The sequence below is a fragment of the Phyllopteryx taeniolatus genome, chromosome 12 (assembly GCF_024500385.1).
Source record: "Phyllopteryx taeniolatus isolate TA_2022b chromosome 12, UOR_Ptae_1.2, whole genome shotgun sequence".
NCBI lineage: Eukaryota > Metazoa > Chordata > Actinopteri > Syngnathiformes > Syngnathidae > Phyllopteryx > Phyllopteryx taeniolatus.
Window position 1 is genome coordinate 26,587,639 of NC_084513.1, and position 16,351 is coordinate 26,603,989.

Genomic DNA, 16,351 nt, shown 5'->3' on the forward strand with positions numbered 1-16,351 from the left:
CCATACAATTATTATGCAGTACTGTAGTAACACAGCACATGAGCACTAAAGGGCTGCCTGCCGTTCAGGTGGTGGCAACTTTTTTCAGTTTTGCTGCGATTTTTTCAGTTTTGCTGCGATTCAAATTTTGAGTCACAGCCGATGAAAATGCACGCAGGCTTTCAGTCACGCTGAAAATGTCCGGGTTTTTCTGTAAGAGAGACACCTAATGACTGCCCCGAGCCCAATAATTGGTGTCTATAACGCATGAAATACTGTCTTTTACAGCAACACTTAGCGGTATTCATAATATATAATGTGGATGAAAAGGCGAAGCTTGTGACCAAAATGTACGCGAACGGTACCTACCTCGCTGGGTAGCCTACGTTCTATGGGGGAGAGCTATGTCTCAAAATTATTATTATTTGCAAATCCACAAATATATCGGTGATTCACAAGTGGTTTTTTTTTTCAAATCCACAAATATAGCCGCGATTTATGTTTTTTTTTAATGTGTGTGCAATTTTCATGACTTATCGTTTGTAAATATTCAATTCTGCTGGTGGATTGTTGAAAATGCCTTTGTGGATCAGCAGGCACGCGCATTTAGATTTGAGAAAAACGTAACGCAGTTTCAAGAAAAATCACACGTGTGGGAAGGTCCTCCTTCCATCCGCGAGGCGGCAGTGTCTCCTTTGAGAGCATAGATTCTATACATATGCATATATAGACACACACGTGTGTGTGTGTGTGTGTATATATATATATACATATAAAACCCAATGAAGTTGGGACGTTGTGTTAAACTAATAAAAACAGAATACAATGATTTGTAAATCATGTTCAACCTATATTTAATTGAATACACTACAAAGACAAGATATTTAATGTCCAAACTGAAAAACTTTATTGTTTTTAGCAAGTAATCATTAACTTAGAATGTTATGGCTGCAACACGTTCCAAAAAAGCTGGGACAGGATCATGTTTACAACTGTGTTACATCACCTTTTCTGTTAACAACATTCAATAAATGTTTTGGAACTGAGGACACTAATCGTTGAAGCTTTGTAGGTGGAATTCTTTCCCATTCTTGCTTGATGTACAGCTTCAGCTGTTCAACAGTCCGGGATCTCCATTGTCGTATTTTACGCTTCATAATACACCACACATTTTCAATGGGAGACAGGTCTGGACTGCAGCCAGGCCAGTCTAGTACCTGCACTCTTTTACTACGAAGCCACACTGTTGTAACACGTGCAGAATGTGGTTTGGCTTTGTCTTGCTGAAATAAGCAGTGGCGTCCATGAAAAAGACGTTGCTTGGATGGCAGCATATGTTTCTCCAAAATCTGTATGTACCTTTCAGCATTAATGGTGCCTTCACAGATGTATGAGTTACCTATGCCACTGGCACTAACACACCCCCATACCATCACAGATGCTAGCTTTTGAACTTTGCGCCCAAAACAGTTTGGATTGTTCTTTTGTTGATAAATGGATTTTGCTTTGCATAATAGAGTTTCAAGTTGCACTTACGGATGTAGCGCCGAACTGTATTTATTGACATTGGTTCCTGAAGTGACATATTGATGTCAGTTTTTGATGAAGTGTCGCCTGAGGGATCGAAGGTCATGGGCATTCAATGTTGGTTTTTGGCTTTGCCCCAACCTTTTGATGATATTATGGACCGTAGAAGATGAAATCCCTCAATTCCTTGCAATTGTACGTTGAGGAACATTGTCCTTAAACTGTTTGACTATTTTCTCAGACACTTGTTCACAAAGAGGTGAACCACGCCCCATCTTTGCTTGTGAATGACAGCAATTCAGGGAAGCTCCCTTTCTAGCCAATCACGGCACCCACCTGTTTCCAATTAGCCTGTTCACCTGTGGGATGTTCCAAGCACGTGTTTGATGAGCATTCCTTAACTTTCTCAGTCTATTTTGCAACCTCTCCCAGCTTTTTTGGAACGTGTTGCAGCCATAAAATTCCAAGTTAATGATCATTTGCTAAAAACAATAAAGTTTATCAGTTTGAACATTAAATAGCTTGTCTTTGTCTTGTATTCAAATAAATATAGGGTGAATATGATTTGCAAATCATTGTATTCTGTTTTTATTTGTTTAACACAACGTCCCAACTGAATTGGGGTTGGATATCGATCTGTAGCGATTATGTATGAAATGAGAATTGTAATTAATTTAGGATAAAGTAATAAGCTGGGAGCGACGTTTGCGTTACTTCCGGTTTATCGTAAAATTTGATTTTATTGTTAAAATCAAACTGTCTCGAAAAGGTTTAACTTTAGCTTTAGGCGAAATGACGACAAACCTTTTTAAATCGGTCTCATGATCCTCAGGTTGCTACACTACACAACATTTTGAGTCCTAGGTTACAGAGGTTTACTCAAATTCAGAACACACACAAAATACGACCACAAGTGGGATTTTATTGTATATTTAATGAAACACACAACTACAACAAGCAAATAACACAAAGGGTAAACGAAAGAGAGAAAATAAGGCGTACGAAAATGGAAAAGAGGACATTGTGTGTGGTTGCTGGGCTAAACTAAATGAGCATGTGAGCGTTTAATGCGTTTAGTCAGAGCGAGAGAAGGCAAAGTTGGGATTTCGTATGAAGGTAGTAATTTCCCCACAATTATTACGCACTGATGTTATACATCATAGTAAGGATTGCAGTGTCAACTCACGAACGCAGATCAGCTGGTCTTTGGGGTGGTCATCCTGTGGACCTCAGGCGGGAAAGAAGCAGGTTGGGTTGAAGAAAAACCAGATGCCCGAAAATAAAAAGAAGTAGGAAAGTAAAGTTGTTGTCCCGTGTGGGATGCGCTCATAACTTCCTTCCCGGTTGACCTGGCGGCGGGCTGAGCTCTGGCCCTCAGAGGCTTGCGGAATCCGTCCGGGATGCCGGCAGTTGCTCGTTGAGGCCCCACCGACCGATCGTGGCTAGGGAAAGCGATCGGAGCCGCACGGTCGACTTCTTCGATTAAAAACGCCACGGTTTGGTTGCGGCGGGCGTTCGCGCACGTGGTGGTACCCGGAGGTGCCTGAGGACAAAAAGAGAACAAAAGAAGGCGGAGGGGTTGCCGGAGGCCACCCAGCTGGTGAGCTGCCAGCACAGATACGAGGGGAAGGAAAAAGAAGCCTCAACTCAAGTCAAGTCCACGCAACTCTGAGAAAGGTGTGAGTAGAGTTAAATACCCCAGGAAGGAAGAGGGATTGCTGACTTGGAGAAGACCACGCCCACCAGCCTGAATCTTGTCTACAAATTTGAGTAAATAGATTTTAAAATAATATTAATCTCAAACACTCCAACTTTGTACTCTCACGCATAGAATGATTGTTTAAACTTTGGTCGTGGCAGATGGGTTGCTTATTGTTCAATACAACATTTCATACAGTTTGATTTCAAATCATGAACCGCTTTCAAAATCATGCAGATGACCTGTCAAAGTGAGAATGGGGACACAGACACCATTTGGAATATTTCTACAGAGTTTGCAAGGTATAAAAACTGACATACCTTGTGTGTGGTTGCTGGGCTAAACTAAATCTAGATCTTTTTTGCCACCCTTTACCCTCCCCTCCTCCCTTTCTACCACCTTCGCGAACACAGAGGGGGCTAGACTGCCTTTTGGCTTTATTTTCCCATTTTAGTATTATTTTGTGGTTTCAAACCAGTGGAATAAAATATTAATTATTGGATTTAAGATAGCGAGACAATTTCCTTACCTTGCATTATTCCACGCTCATCCTCTTTCATACCTGCTGTTGGCTTTTCCAACTCCCAAGTGCCGGTACTCAACAGCGCCTTTGTTGGTGCAATCCCTCGACTGGCGGGAAGTTAATTAACTTAGCGTCCCAGGGCGAACTCTGCATCCTTGGGTCTCCAATTTGAATCGCCAGGCAGCCGTAATTCCCTTCCCGTCGGCATGGCAAAGCAAAGGTCTGTGTCTTGTTTTTGATGGTTTATGGCTATTGATTCGTTTAGCGTCTGCATATGAAGTTGCGTCTCGCCAGCCTGTAATTTCTACACCTTGGCGGGGAGCGGCGGTAGTGCGAGGCTGGAGTGCAGGGTGGCATTTTTGCGTGGCATATCCGCTACATATCCCCCCTTCGGCGGCTCAATGGCGGATGTAGGCGACGTCTCGTTGAAAGATGGCACAGGTTGGCAGGAACACACACAACAATGCAGTTACCAAAGTACAACCTTAGTGCATATCACCCCCCTTATGGCAATAACAGTTGTTCATGGCAACTTCAAACATAAGGTCAGCCTATATGGGTATATGGGTGTTGGGGTCAGGATTGACGTGTGTGGATGGATGTGTGAAGGTGTGACTATTGGGATGGCAGTGAGACCAGTAATACGGGGCAGGGGCAAAGCTAAAGTAAGGGTAAACATTAACTAGGTGTAGAGTTCTCAGTAAAAGTCACCCAAAAAATGAGGAGAAACTCAACACGGCTTCACAGAGGAGAAAGAAAGAAAGAAAAGGTAGCTCGCTTCAACTTGGCACTGAGGGGGCACAGCTGTCAGGTGTAGAACCCAACAAATCAATCAAGGAGAGGGAAGGTGCCAAGTAGAGTTTCTAATCTTGGGGAGAGCTGAATCCTTGTCGAGATTCAAAAAGGGGTAGAGAGATCCGGGGGGCAATTTAGGTCAAGGAGGACCTCCTCCCCTGTCTGTATGGGGTTAGGTTCGGGTTCAGTTGTTCTTTTCCTACGGAAAATTTTGGGTCCCTTGTCGTTGGGACCGACTTCTGGCTGGTGTTCCGGTGGGGAACTCGGTAGTTTCTCACTGGGGACCCTAAGACGGTGGTATCCTTTATTTAATTGCGATGAACCCACTTTAACAGCGTGCCTTTACGGCCTTGGGTCATTTTAATTTGGTATGCGACCGGAGAGAGTTTGTCCACAATCTCGAAGGGTCCCGCCCAACGGGGAAAGAATTTACGAGCTATGGGGCGAATGCTTTTCTGGTTAGTGTTGCCTGGTTGTGCAAACCGGTAGTACCAGACCTTGTCCCTTATTTGGAGTTCGTCCTGTGAGGTTTTCTGGTCATAATACACACCTTCTGGCCTTCCGCACTTCTCCACAGGTGTCGCTGGGCAAAGGCGAATGTGGCCCTTAAATGGGTGTGTAGGTCGGTCATGGATTGGTGAGTCGTATAGGACACTCCTGTGGACTCGTGTGGGGTGGCCCTGATGGCCAGCAATATCAACAGGAGTTTCATCTCCCAGTCTCTGTGATTTGTGGTCACAAATTTTTTTAAGACACACACCACTGTGCGGTTAGCATGCTCGACCTGCCCCAATGACATTGGGTAGTAGCTGATGTGCAACTGGGACTTGATCCCAAGGAGCCGCCACAGTTCTTGTACCACCTCGCTGGTGAAGTGGGTTCCCCTGTCTGAGTTGATCTGAGAGGGCAACCAAATCTGGAGAACACGTGGTTCATTAGCAGGTTGGCGGTAGTTTGTGCCGTGTTGCAAGCATTCTATCCATTTGGTGAATGCGAATGTGAGGAAATATTTATTTCCTTGTGTGGACTTGGCCATTGGTCCCACCCAGTCAATCTGTAGGTCAGACCACGGGAATGCAACTCCTCTTTGTTGGAGAGGTGCTCTGTGGTTGGGGTTGGTTGGATGAAATTAGCACCATACATGTGCGGCCAGTATACTGCTTGGTGCAGGGCCGTGGTTGTTGCTTTGATGCCGCTGTGTCCTGCACAAGGTGCGTCGTGGGCGTAGGTCAGAATCACCCCCCTTTGGCCCCGAGGGACCACAAACATGGGCAGGGAGTGGTCCCCGCTGACATAAAAAAAGTAGGCCCTTTACTAGACGCAGCTTGTCCTGTATTAGCCACAAGTCTGCAAAGTCAGCGGTTATGTCGTTGGCAGAGACTGGGTTTGCATTGGAGTCGGAGAGCTTGGCGAGTGCCAGGTCACCGGATTGTTGGGAGGTCAAGTCAAAGTCAAGAGTAGCAGAGGCACCAGGCATTGGGTTGACGGAGTCGTACGAAGCGTCATCCTGCGGCTGAGCAGTGGCAGGTGCAGCGGAGGCGGTTTGACGGCGCATGATTACCGACACTGATGGGTTAGGTGGGGTGGGGACCCGTGAGGCATCAAACTGCCACGGGGTACCATGAAGGGCACCTTGCTTCGCCAAAGAGTCAGTCAAGTCGTTATAAATCTTATCCGGTCCCGGAACACGAGAGTGGCCTCTGACTTTCTTCCATTAGACGTGCATGTTGTTCCAATTGACTAGATGGTCGCACATAATATTTAGATTGCGGTCTTTGACCGGTTTTCGCCCCGATGTGAGGAACCCATTACGTTGCCATGTCGCTTAGTGGCAGGTGAATGAAAGACGTGTGTAGTTTGAGTCGGTACAGATAACCAAGGAGGTGATTTTGTGTTTCACCGCTAAGGTTAAGGTTATTGGAATGCCTGCAATTTCAGCGTATTGGGAGGAGTGCGGACCCAATTGGAATTGTTGTGGTTCGCACGGCACGTGCACGCAATGCCGACGCCAGCTCTCGGCTGCGTTAGGTGGAGGAAGGAACACCCGTCCACATATGCCGTTATCATCTTGCGGCATGCATTTTCATCAAAATATACATGGCGCGAGAAAACAAGCAGTAGTAATTGCGGGGTGGGAGGTCCTGCAGGCGGCCAAGTCCGCTGCCAGGGCGAGTCTGGAGTTTTTAGAATAGCGGACCTCAATATTGTAGCTTTGCAGTGCCATAAGCCAGGCCGCGATACGAGTGGTGGTGACAGTCCCTTCCCTGATGCGTTGGTTGTGAAGGAAGGTAACCGGAGGGTGTATTCGTGTCAATGGTCACTTTTTGGCCCCCAATATAGTTGAAGTGTTTGATGGCCCAGACCGTGGAGAGTAGGGCTTTTACATAGTCCGTGTATTTAGAGTTTTGATTGCGTTGGCGACGACGCGCTTGTCTCGGTCCTTGGTACCTTTGGTAAAGACCACCGCTAAGGCAAAGGTCCGAAAACCATGTTTCGAGGAAGAAATCCTTTTCACTGTCGGGGTAGGCAAGACATCATTATGTCATCGACGTAGACTAGGTTGCCCTTGGCTGCAGCGTCGGGACAGGCCTTGTTGAGTAAAATGTTGAATTTAGCCGGTGAGTTGGCATAGCCAAATGGACACCTGGTGAATGTGTATTGTTTGTTGGCAAAAGTGAAAGCCAATTTGTGTTGATCCGGGGGATCCACTGGAATGGTCCAAAAGTCGGAGGCTACGTCGATAGTGGTGAAAAAGTTAGCATTGCGCACTTTAGGAAGTTCTTGTTCGAGCTGGGCCATTGGCCAGCGTGACAAGGGAATTTGAGTGTTTAATTTTCGATAGTTGATGGTGGGTCCCCATTTACCGTTCGGTTTTAGAACTGGCCAGAGAGGTGCCGAGTAGGTGCTATTGCAAAGCCGAATAATGCCTTTGTCTACCATAGCGTCGATTTGTTTCTTGTATCGGTTTGTAGGAGGTGAGCAGAATTTCATACTGTCGCACGAAAGTGGGCGGCGCATTTAGAGGGGTCGGAATACGGACCATGTGCGGTCAGGCCGCAGTCAAGTGAGTCTTTAGCGAATGACGTGGCGGATTTGGTTAGCACTTCCTACAAACGCTGTCGTTCGTACTCGGAACTGAGGGAGTCAGCATCCGTTAGGACCTGCTGTATATGGGTTTCAAAGACGGGATAATGGAGTAGGCGACTATCACACGGTGTTTCCGGTACAGGCGAGTTGGTTCGCGATGTGTTTGAGGGAGTGGGGGGAGTCACGGGAGATGTCCTTTTGGGTGCAGCTGGGATTGTACTGGGCGTATGGATCACCAGGTGTTGGTCTGTAGCCAGGTCCACTCTGATGATGTCATCACCCTCAGTAGGTCCCACCAGAACGAGAGCAATGTGTCGCGAGGGAACAGTGAGTTGTACTCCACCAGAGCTAGGCAATGTGAAGAGGTCTAGTGGAAGGTGACCAATCACAGGAAGCGTGAGATTGAAGTCGTGGAAGTCGGAGCAAATCAAGAGGCCAAGCCTAGTGGATCTGGGGATGTAAATGTCGTTCCGTGTGTGGTTGTGAATCAGCAGCATGGTTGTTCGGGAAGCGTCGAGGAGGGGTGTGGCATGCAGCGACAAACACAGGTCATTAAACTCCGGCGAAGGCTGAAAGAACACAGGTGGACCGGTTACTGCTTTGCTAGCGTGCGCGACCAGTCGAATAGGAAAGTTGATAGTTGACGCTTTTACTATAACTTCGTCTTCGCGCAAAACGTCAGGGATGGTTTGTCCCGACTTGACGCGGTTGGCGGAGCCACCATTAGCGTGTGACCACGTAACATTGTTAATAGTGTCAACTTGAATGGCCAGTCGGACAAGTACATCCTCGCCAACGTAAGTTTTATCCGGCAAATAAAAAAATAAAAAATAAAAAAAATCCCCCCAAACATTTCAAAACAATCGGAAAATTAAAATAAAATCGATTTTTTTTTTAAAATAAAAAAATTCAAACACAGAGTGATTAAAACAGACAAGGAATTAATTAATAAGCTCCACTTTTTAACAGAAATACGTTAATTAACTGTAGTTACTCTAAGCAGTTGTGAATTTTAATTCGTCAGAAGGTGTTGTGCAAGTTTACTGGCGGAAGGTGGCGGTGTTGCTGTATACCAGTGGCGACGCTTTCCGACGGGGAAACTTGTTAGAGTCTCACGTTGTAAATCCCAAAACTGCTTAAAGATACCAGGCATAAAGCTTTAAAGAACGATCGCGGTGTAGCGGACATGCGCTCCGCAAATCGAGGCGCCACAGAGACTCGCACCCACTTGAGAACCCCTACTCCTCCACGCTGCCCTGCTGTGAGACGGCGACTAGTGTACGTCAAGTGGACCTTAACCTAATTAGAGCTTCCTGTCAAATCTTGATTCCTGTCTTCAAAAGACGCATTCCCAGACCAAATGGTTGGGGAAGGCTATGTGGTTCATATTCACCCATGTGTGTGAGGCGCCACCAACTGGTGTTGACAGGAACTGCAAGCTCCAGAAGTTATGGACGTGCCTTTGATGTTTGATAACGGAAGATATAATGTCTGTTTTTATATCTTGCGAACTCTGTATTCCAAATGCATACTTTGGTGTCTGTCTCCTCATTCTCACTTTGACAGGTCCTCTGCAAGACTTTGAAAGGTGTTCATGATTTGATAATCAAACAGTACGAAATGTTGAACAATAAGCAACCCATCTGCCACAACCAAAGTTTAAACAATGATTCTATGCGTGAGAGTACAAAGTTGAGAGTGTTTGAGATTAATATTACAACCCCAATTCCAATGAAGTTGGGATGTTGTGTTAAACATAAATCAAAACAGAATACAATTATTTGGAAATCATGTTCAACCTATATTTAATTGAATACACTACAAAGACAAGATATTTAATGTTCAAACTGATCAACTTTATTGTTTTGAGCAAATAATCATTAACTTGGAATTTTATGGCTGCAACAGGTTCCAAAAAAACTGGGACAGGTGGCACAAAAGACTGAGAAACTTGGGAGCAGGTAGGTGCCATGATTGGGTAGAAAAGGAGCTTCCCTGAATTGCTCAGTCATTCACAAGCAAAGATGGGGCGAGGTTCACCTCTTTGTGAGCAAGTGCATGAGAAACTAGTTGAACAGTTTCAGAACAATGCTCCTCAACGTACAAATACAAGGAATTTAGGGATTTCATCATCTACGGTCCATAATATCATCAAAAGGTTCAGACAATCTGGAGAAATCACTACATGTAAGCGCAAAGGATTATTTGCTAAAACAATAAAGTTTATCAGTTTGTACATTAAATATTTGTCTTTGTAGTGTATTCAATTAAATATAGGTTGAACATGATTTGCAAATCATTGTATTCTTTTTTTTTTATGCATGTTTAACACAACGTCCCAACTTCATTGGAATTGGGGTTGTATTAAAGATAGCAGGGTGATGTGGTCATGTGTATTGATAGCAAATTAAACATTCCAAACATTAGAAAGCTAACTTTAAAATGTTTCATCACAATTACCACACTATTGTCCATAATATTGCAATTAATTATGAATTCACGGCACGCTGACCAACTGGTTAGCACATCTGCCTCACAGTTCTGAGGGCACGGGGTCAAATCTGGCCCCGCCTGTGTGGAGTTTGCATGTTCTCCCCGTGCCTGCGTGGGTTTTCTCCAGGTGCTCCGGTTTCCTCCCACATCCCAAAAACATGCATGGTAGGTTGATTGAGGAATCAATTGTCCATAGGTGTGCCTGTTAGTGCGAATGGTGTTTTGTCTATGTGCCCTGCGATTGGCTGGCGACCATAATTCCAGTCTTCTCAGTGCTTACATTCTATAATTACATCATGTTTAAACTTTTAATGTTTTTTATCAACAAACTAGATAATTCCAATATTTTTTAATGTAGACATAACATTAAATATATGACTATATATTCTTAAACATGGGATGCTTAGTTGTACTGGTGTCTGTAATAAACAAACTTGAACTCACTGGATGATTGCTGACTTTGTAACCAGAACTCATAGTTACCATGGATTCATGTACAGATGAAAAGATTTGTTTGTTTTTTGACAAAGCAGAATTTCAATTCTAAACAAATAATAGTGCAGTCAATGAAAACAATAAAAAACATAGGGTGATTCACTACACTGACAAATGACTTAAGCATTTCACTTGTAAAGAGGAGGAATGCATCGACATGTTTATATGCAATCGATTACAGGATCCTTTGTGTTTGTTTTTCAGCTTTGAGTGAACTTCCCCAACCGGTGAACGTGTTGATCATCTCCATTAATTTCATTCATATGCTAACATGGGAACCTGGACCAGGCACACCTGCGGATCTTTATTACCAAATCAGTGTCAATACAGATATGTGAGTTTCTTCATTCTTGAATTTTATTTTTTAATGTAATTCAGTGACATAAATCACAGCTTTATTCCAAGGCAGCCTGTTCTTATGAGTATTAAGTATCATTGTACCTTGAAGTATGGCCACAACCAGTTCTGTGAGGCTATGCTTGTCTTTAAAAACATTTGGAATAATTCGTTCCAAAGCCTTAAGAGCAATTTACCATATAGACAATATTTTAAGTAACATTTCAACTTTGTCATACAAATATGAGCAGATCTTCGATCCATCCATCCATTTTCTTTCACTTATCCATTGGGGCAGCAGCCTAAGCAGGGAAACCAAGACTTCCGTCTCCACAACCACTTAGTACAGCTCTTCCAGGGGATCCCGAGGCGTTCAACAGGCCAGCCGAGAGCCATAGTGTCTCCAGCATGTCCTAAGCTCTTCCCCGGGGTCTCCTCCTGGTGGGACATGCTCTGAACACCTCACCAGGAGAGGGTCCAGGAGGCCTCCTAACCAGGTGCCCATTCCACCTCATCTGGCTTCTCTTGATGTGAAATCGGTCAGTTAATCAAGAGCTATATCCTACGGCTTAGCTCCTTCCTCACTACAAAAGACCGATGCAGAGTCTGCATCACTGCAGACTGCACTAATCCGCCTGTCGATCTCCCGCTTCATTCTTCCATCACTCGTGAAAAAGTCCTACACTTGGTGCAGGATCTCATCCCCCACCCGGAGAGAGGACTCCACCCTTTTCTGGGTGTGGACCATAACCTCAGGTTTGGAGGTGCTGATTCTCATCCCAATTGCTTCACACTTGACTACGAATCGCTCCAGCGAGAGTTAAAGATAGTGGCTCGATGGATCCAGCAGAATCACATTATTTGCAAAAAGCACAGATGTAATACTGAGGTGACCAAACTAGAAAATTCCATCCATAAAGGTTATGAACAGATTGGTGAAAAAGGGCAGTCTTGGCGGGGTCCAAAACTCACTTGAAACAAATCCGACTTGCTGCCGGCAATGCGGACCAAACTATGACACCAGTCATACCGGGACCGGACAGCCTGCATGAGGAGGCTGTCAAAGAGCACAAACAGACGGACTACTGAGGCGCACTAACAGCCAGCATACAACCCCAATTCCAAGGAAGTTGAGACGTTGTGTTAAACATAAATAAAAACAGAATACAATGATTTGCAAGTCATGTTCAACCTATATTTAGTTGAATGTACTACAAAGACAATATATATAATGTTCAAACTAATAAACCTTATTGTTTTTAGCAAATAATCATTAACTTAGAATTTTATGGCTGCAACACGTTCCAAAAAAGCTGGGACAGGTGGCAAAAAGGACTGAGAAAGTTGCGGAATGCTCATCGAACATCCCACAGGTGAACAGGCTCATTGGGAACAGGTGGGTGCCATGATTGGGCAGAAAAGGAGCTTCCCTAAATTCACAAGCAAAGATGGGGGCGAGGTTCACCTCTTTGTGAACAAGTGCGTGAGAAAATGGTCAAACAGTTTAAGGACAATGTTCCTCAACGTACAATTGCAAGCACCATTAATGCTGAAAGGTACATACAGGTTTTGGAGAAACATATGCTGCCATCCAAGCAACGTCTTTTTCATGGATGCACCTGCTTATTTCAGCAAGACAATGCCAAACCACATTCTGCACGTGTTACAACAGCGTGGCTTTGTAGTAAAAGAGTGTGGGTACTAGACTGGCCTGCCTGCAGTCCAGACCGGTCTCCCTTGAAAATGTGTGGTGTATTATGAAGCGTAAAATACGACAACGGAGACCCTGTAGAACAGCTGAAGCGGTACATCAAGTAAAAATGGGAAAGAATTCCACCTACAAAGCTTCAACAATGAGTGTCCTCAGTTCCCAAACGTTTAATGAATGTTGTTAAAAGAAAAGGTGATGTAACACAGTGGTAAACATGATCCTGTCCCAGCTTTTTTGGAACGTGTTGCAGCCATAAAATTCAAAGTTCATGATTATTTGCTAAAAACAATAAAGTTTATCAGTTTGAACATTAAATATTTTGTCTTTGTAGTGTATTCAATTAAATATAGGTTGAACATGATTTGCAAATCATTGTGTTAAACAAATAAAACCAGAATACAACATCCCAACTTCATTGGAATTGGGGTTGTAATATGAAAATGTCACAGTCACATGATTGATTACTTCATTCTGTAAGAACAAAACCAACAAAACATAAATTTCACAAAAAAAAAAATAAATAAATGTACTGTAAGTGAATGAGAATTTTGCTGTTGCCATTCCCCTTGGTAAGTGCCACTCTCATATCAGAGGAACGGACTTCGTTGTTAAAATTCACAACAAAGTCTGTTCCTTTTCTTCATGTTATTTCTACAATCCTCGAAAAGGGTTCATTGGTGAGAGTACAATTTTTGGGCTGTTTTTTTATTATTGGATGCACTGTTTGACGGCACAGGAATGCTCCTCAAGTCAACTGTATTGTTGAAATGTTGTTAAATAAAGATAGTTTAAAAAAGAACAAAGCATTTCAACTCGAGGCGCAGTGCCGCAACGGTAAACGCCATCTTTGACGCTCCCTTGCGTTTTGAACGACATGAACAAGGAATTCAAAATGCAGTGTAAAAAGGCTTTTATGGATAAAGCACGCACGCACACGCGGTGTGTGTCAAGTCCGCCATCAAACCCCAGCGACTGCCTACCCCTGGGGTTCGATCGAATCCAGGTTAAGAACAGCTGCTCTAGATGCATTACAATTGATGAGAATACACATACCCACTATTCCTAATTTTTCCCCCAAATCAAAGCTGTCTGGCTTACCTTAAAGATTGCTTGCATTTCTGTTATTTCATCCTTCAGGGGTACTACCTGGGTCCCAGTGGCTGCCTGTCAGCATGTCCAGTACCCATTGGTTTGCAACATGACAGAGGCCTTCTCCGATCCAAGGCAGGTCTACATAACCCAAGTTACAGCCAAGCGGCAAGGTCAGACCTCTCGACCAACGACAGTCTCAGGATTCCTGCCCATCAAAGACAGTCAGTGACACTTAATTTAATTTTAAGTTAATTAACATTAACATCCGGCCTCCACTGTGAGGAGTTTGCATGTTCTTCCCATGCCTGTGTGGGCTTTTTCCAGCTACTCCAGTTTCCTCCCACATCCCAAAAACATGCATGGTAGTTTGATTGAGGACTCTAAATTGCCCGTAAGTGAATGTAAGTGGGAATGGTTGTTTGTGTGTGCCCTGTGATTGGCTTGCAACCAGTTCAGGGTGTACCCCGCCTCTCGCCCAAAGATAGCTGGGATAGGCTCCAGCACGCCCGCCACCCTAGTGGATAAGCGGTACGGAAGATGGATGGATGAAATTAGAGGATTTGAAGAGCTATGATGAGCTTAGATGATCCCTGAAGGGAAATTTAATCTCCATTCTGAATATACAGTTGTGGTCAGAAGTTTATTTCCTGTACACGAATCATGGACATGAATGTCATTAATTTAGGCATTTTAATGATTCATTTGAAATGTCCTTTTTCCAGAACAAAACAAGATTGACCCCCCCAAAAAAAAATCTACACATGGTTTTCTCTGTGTGCCCTGCAATTGGCTGGTGACCAGTCCTTTGTGTACTATGCCTCTCGCCCAAAGTCCGCTGGGATAGGCTCCAGTTCACCCGCAAGAATAAGTGGTATGAAGAAAGGATGGATGGTCAAGATAAAGTAAAACCCCAATTCCAATGAAGTTGGGATGTTGTGTTAAACATAAATAAACAAAGAAAACAATGACTTGCAAATCATGTTCAACCTATATTTAATTGTTTGCATGTTCTCCCCGTCCCTGCATGGGCTTTCTCCGGGCACTCCGGTTTTCCTCCCGCATCCCAAAAACATGCATGCTAGGTTAATTGACAACTCTAAATTGCCCGTAGGTGTGAATGTGAGTGCGAATGGTTGTTTGTTTGTATGTGCCCTGCGATTGGCTGGCGACCAGTTCAGGGTGTACCCCGCCCCCTGCCCGATGATAGCTGGGATAGGCTCCAGCACGCCTGCGACCCTAATGAGGAGAAGCGGCTCAGAAAATGGATGGATGGATTCATTGGCCCACAGAACACTTTGCATCAGTCCATCTTAGATGAGCTCGGGCCCAGAGAAGCCGTCGGAGTTTCTGGGTGTTTTGGATCAATGGCTTTTGCTTTGCATAGTAGAGTTACAAGTTGCACTTACGGATGTAGCGCCGAACTGTATTTACTGACATTGGTTTTCTGAAGTGTTCCTGAGCCCATGTGGGGATATCCTTTACACACTGCCTGAGGGATCGAAGGTCACGGGCATTCAATGTTGGTTTTCTTACAAGCAGTGATTTCTCCAGGTTCTCTGAACCTTTTGATGATATTTTGGACCGTAGATGATGAAATCCCGAAATTCCTTGCAATTGTACGTTGAGGAACATTGTCCTTAAACTGTTCTACTATTTTCTCGCGCACTTGTTCACAAAGAGGTGAACCTCGCCCCATCTTTGCTTGTGAATGCCTGAGCAATTCAGCGAAGCTCCTTTTATCACCAATCATGGCACCCACCTGTTCATCAGGAACAGCGATCCCAAAAAGCACACACAAACAAGGGCAGTACAAGCACCTACAGTCTCATTACATTATTTCTATCTGCTACGACATTGTTGATAAAACTATACCCCAGATGCATAAAGAAGTTCAAGTGTATTGCCATAGATGTGGAGAAACCAAATTCTATTTGCTATATACTGACGGCAAAAAAAAAAAATAAAAAATAAATTTAAAACAACTAAATTGAACTTGAATTGTTATTTTGCACTGTAAAAGTATAACTTTTATTTATTGTTTATTGAGGTTATGTTTCATGGTTTTCTAATTTATTCTTTATTCAATCTATTGAATTGTAGAATATTCTTATGTTTAAGATAAGCAGTGGTTATGTTGGTTATTATTGTTTTTATATTTAAAATAATTAATTTTATTCAATTGTTGTACAATCTTATCTTTAAAGTTACTTGTACCCATTGGTTAATAATAAATCGGTCATTTTTTCCTCATACTTATTGATGCTAATTATTGTTCTCTGAGTAATACAATCCCAATTCCAATGAAGTTGGGACGTTTTGTTAAACAAATAAAAACAGACTACAATGATTTGCAAATCATGTTCAACAACTTAAAAACATGCACACTTAATAGCTAAATGCTGCTTCACCATGTTTTCTTTGGACTCTGTGCTCCACTATTTGACCTGAGTCTGTCAATCTCAGACCCCTACAGGGTTTATATTCCATTAGCATTTCATTCATGTATTCAGGACTTAAACCGTTTAGTGATTTATAGACCAGTAGCAGAACTTAAAAATCTATTCTTAAGATGACTGGAAGCCAGTGTAAAGACTTTAGAATTTGAGTAATATGC

General features: G+C 43.5%; 1 protein-coding gene across 7 annotated transcripts in view; it reads left to right on the plus strand.

Moving 5' to 3' along the window:
• Positions 1 to 16,351, plus strand: part of crfb2 (cytokine receptor family member b2) — a 66,028-nt gene that overhangs the window by 5,064 nt on the left and 44,613 nt on the right. For 6 of the 7 annotated variants that reach the window (XR_009791062.1, XR_009791064.1, XR_009791065.1 and 3 more), the window contains 2 exons: positions 10,803 to 10,932; positions 13,783 to 13,958. Coding sequence is in view for 3 of the 7 variants with exons in the window: in XM_061791886.1 (XP_061647870.1) it covers positions 10,803 to 10,932; positions 13,783 to 13,958 (306 nt within the window). In the remaining 4 variants the exon portion in view is untranslated. Of the gene's footprint in view, positions 1 to 2,065; positions 3,184 to 10,802; positions 10,933 to 13,782; positions 13,959 to 16,351 lie in introns of those variants that run through there. The other variant, XM_061791888.1, reaches the window with a different exon arrangement.